The sequence below is a fragment of the Eurypyga helias genome, unplaced genomic scaffold (genome assembly GCF_000690775.1).
Source record: "Eurypyga helias isolate BGI_N326 unplaced genomic scaffold, ASM69077v1 scaffold22127, whole genome shotgun sequence".
NCBI classification, from domain to species: Eukaryota; Metazoa; Chordata; class Aves; order Eurypygiformes; family Eurypygidae; genus Eurypyga; species Eurypyga helias.
This window is the reverse complement of record NW_010262614.1, coordinates 4116-6327: the sequence shown is the minus strand read 5'-3', so window position 1 is coordinate 6327 and position 2212 is coordinate 4116. Positions and strand designations below refer to the sequence as shown.

Here is a 2212-nt window from a genome sequence, read left to right as displayed (position 1 = left end):
CCAGGATGGCTGAGGATTGCTTAGAGATTGTTTAGGGGTGAAGATTGATCTCAAATCCACTTAATTTCATTCTGAGTTTCTTGCTTTCCTTTATTACTTTACAGGGTGTTTGTCAGCTGCCCGATAAAGAAGATGGAACAGCCTATCCACATCGGAGAATTGATATCCGGTACATGCACCCCTACACCCGCACCCCACCCCCCAAAAAACCCAAACCAAACAAACCCCACCCTGCTTTAGCTGTCTGCTGCACAGTAGGCGTTTGCTGCATTTGGATCTCTGCTGCCATGTTCAGAACTGGCATTTACCAGATTTCTAGTTTCTTTGCAGTAGGGCAGCAGCGTACAGCCGCCACTACCTACAACAAGTTGTTAGCAAGAATGCTGTCTTCTAAATCACGACTTTGTGGGCTGCTTGGGCACTGACTCTGGGGAGGTGTGCAAGCACCGAATCGTGTAGTGGCTGAACACCAGTAACTTCTGGGTCAGGGCAGATGTGCTGAACCTTTCTTGGATATGGAATTCATTTCATTCTTGCATTTGGCTTGTGGGAATATCAAATGTAGAGAGTTGCAGAATGTGTGCACGTAAATAGGAAGTAGAACTAGTGATCAGACCAACGGTGTCTGATGGCTGAATTCCAAATAGCTTATAATTTTTTTATTATATCTTTGCTCTAAATCTGTACTTTTCTTCAACTTTTATTCCAGGCTTATCCCCAAAGATCAGTATTACTGTGGTGTACTGTATTTCACAGGAAGTGATATATTCAATAAGAACATGAGAACTCATGCTCTGGAGATGGGCTTCACCATCAATGAGTATACGATCCGTCCCTTGGGTGTCACTGGTCAGTCTGCGCCTTTGCACGGAGTATTCTTTCTGGTTACACACTGTGTGATCTTCTCCTTGAAGGGGTTTCTAAGCATGCTGGAAGTACTTCTGCTAAAAACTGTAGTTCATGAAGTGTTTCATAGTGTCCTTTCTGGCACTGGACACCGTTACAGCAGGAAGAGGCAGCCTGCTGGTACACAGGCAGCGCTGTGGCACGAAGTTACCTCTTTCGGACCTAAAGATTTGGGTTTTCAGTGTCATGCGCAGCACACACATGATTTCCCACTCTTTTAACAAGATAGGTCGTGTTCTTCAGTTGAGTTTGGTTTTTTGGGGGCGTGGGGGGCTGGAAGAAAAACTATCTGTACACATACACTTGAATGTAAGTATATGTAACTGCATAACCACATGGCCCCAAAGTTGATTCAGTACCTTATTTCCTTTGACAATAATGAGAATCAGTACCTAAACACTGCATGAAAAGGTGTTTGTGTGTGGGTGTTTTATTTTGGGTTTTAAGTTTGTTTACGTGCAGCAGTTTTGTGTTAATCTTGCCATGCACATTTGGCATTTTGAGGTTGTACAGACCTTCCACCCTGCCAATATGATTTGTCATTTGCTTGCAGGAGTTGCTGGGGAGGCCCTACCAGTAGAATGTGAAAAAGATATCTTTGACTATATCCAGTGGAAATACCGGGAGCCAAAGGATCGGAGTGAATAACGGTTTGACTAGGTTTGTAACCTAGAGAGGTGTTTCCATAGCTGCTTCTGAACATACAAAAGTGCATATTCTTTCTTGGGATGTTATTGCTGAAAGTGTACGTTACTGATGCTTAAAGCAAGTCCGTGGCGCTAGCAGGGAATGAGTAGTGAACTTTTATAAAAGTCTGTGCTTTGATTTGATAATACCTGGGCTGATCAAGCTATTGGGGTGTTTTCCTAATAATTTCAGGAGCCCTTAGGCTGTGATCGTTGTTAGAAAACTCTGGATATTTCAAACTGCACAAGCTTTCTTAGCTTGTTTCACGTAGTTTTACAGAAGACAACCAGAGTTCTGATGCTTCCATGTTTTAATATCATATATGCAGATGAACTCTGTGCAAACATCACTAATATTTAAAAACAGGGCTATTCTTGGAGGAAATAGTGTTACTGGTTTGGGCTGTTTATTTGGTTGAGGTTGAAAGGCTTGGAAGTAAAACTACTGCTTTTATATAGTTGTTGCAAATTGTCTCATCAAATACTATGTATGATTTTTTTTAATTATTTTTTAAATGCAGTTTGAGTAATTATGTCTGTCAGACATCTTGGAACGCTCAAATGAACGTTTTGCTAATACAAGCTGCTGGCACAAACTGCTTAATCGACAGCATCTGTGT

The 2212-nt window shown here is 41.8% G+C and overlaps 1 protein-coding gene across 1 annotated transcript in view; it reads left to right on the top strand.

The window, feature by feature from the left end:
• Nucleotides 1-1687, top strand: part of POLB (polymerase (DNA directed), beta) — a gene marked incomplete at its 5' end in the record, with an annotated part of 8840 nt that extends 7153 nt beyond the window's left edge. Inside the window, 3 exons of the mRNA XM_010155801.1 lie at nucleotides 105-169; nucleotides 710-849; nucleotides 1460-1687. Of these exons, the coding sequence (XP_010154103.1) occupies nucleotides 105-169; nucleotides 710-849; nucleotides 1460-1554 (300 nt within the window). The remainder of the gene's footprint in view (nucleotides 1-104; nucleotides 170-709; nucleotides 850-1459) is intronic.
• Nucleotides 1688-2212: the final 525 nt, after the last annotated feature.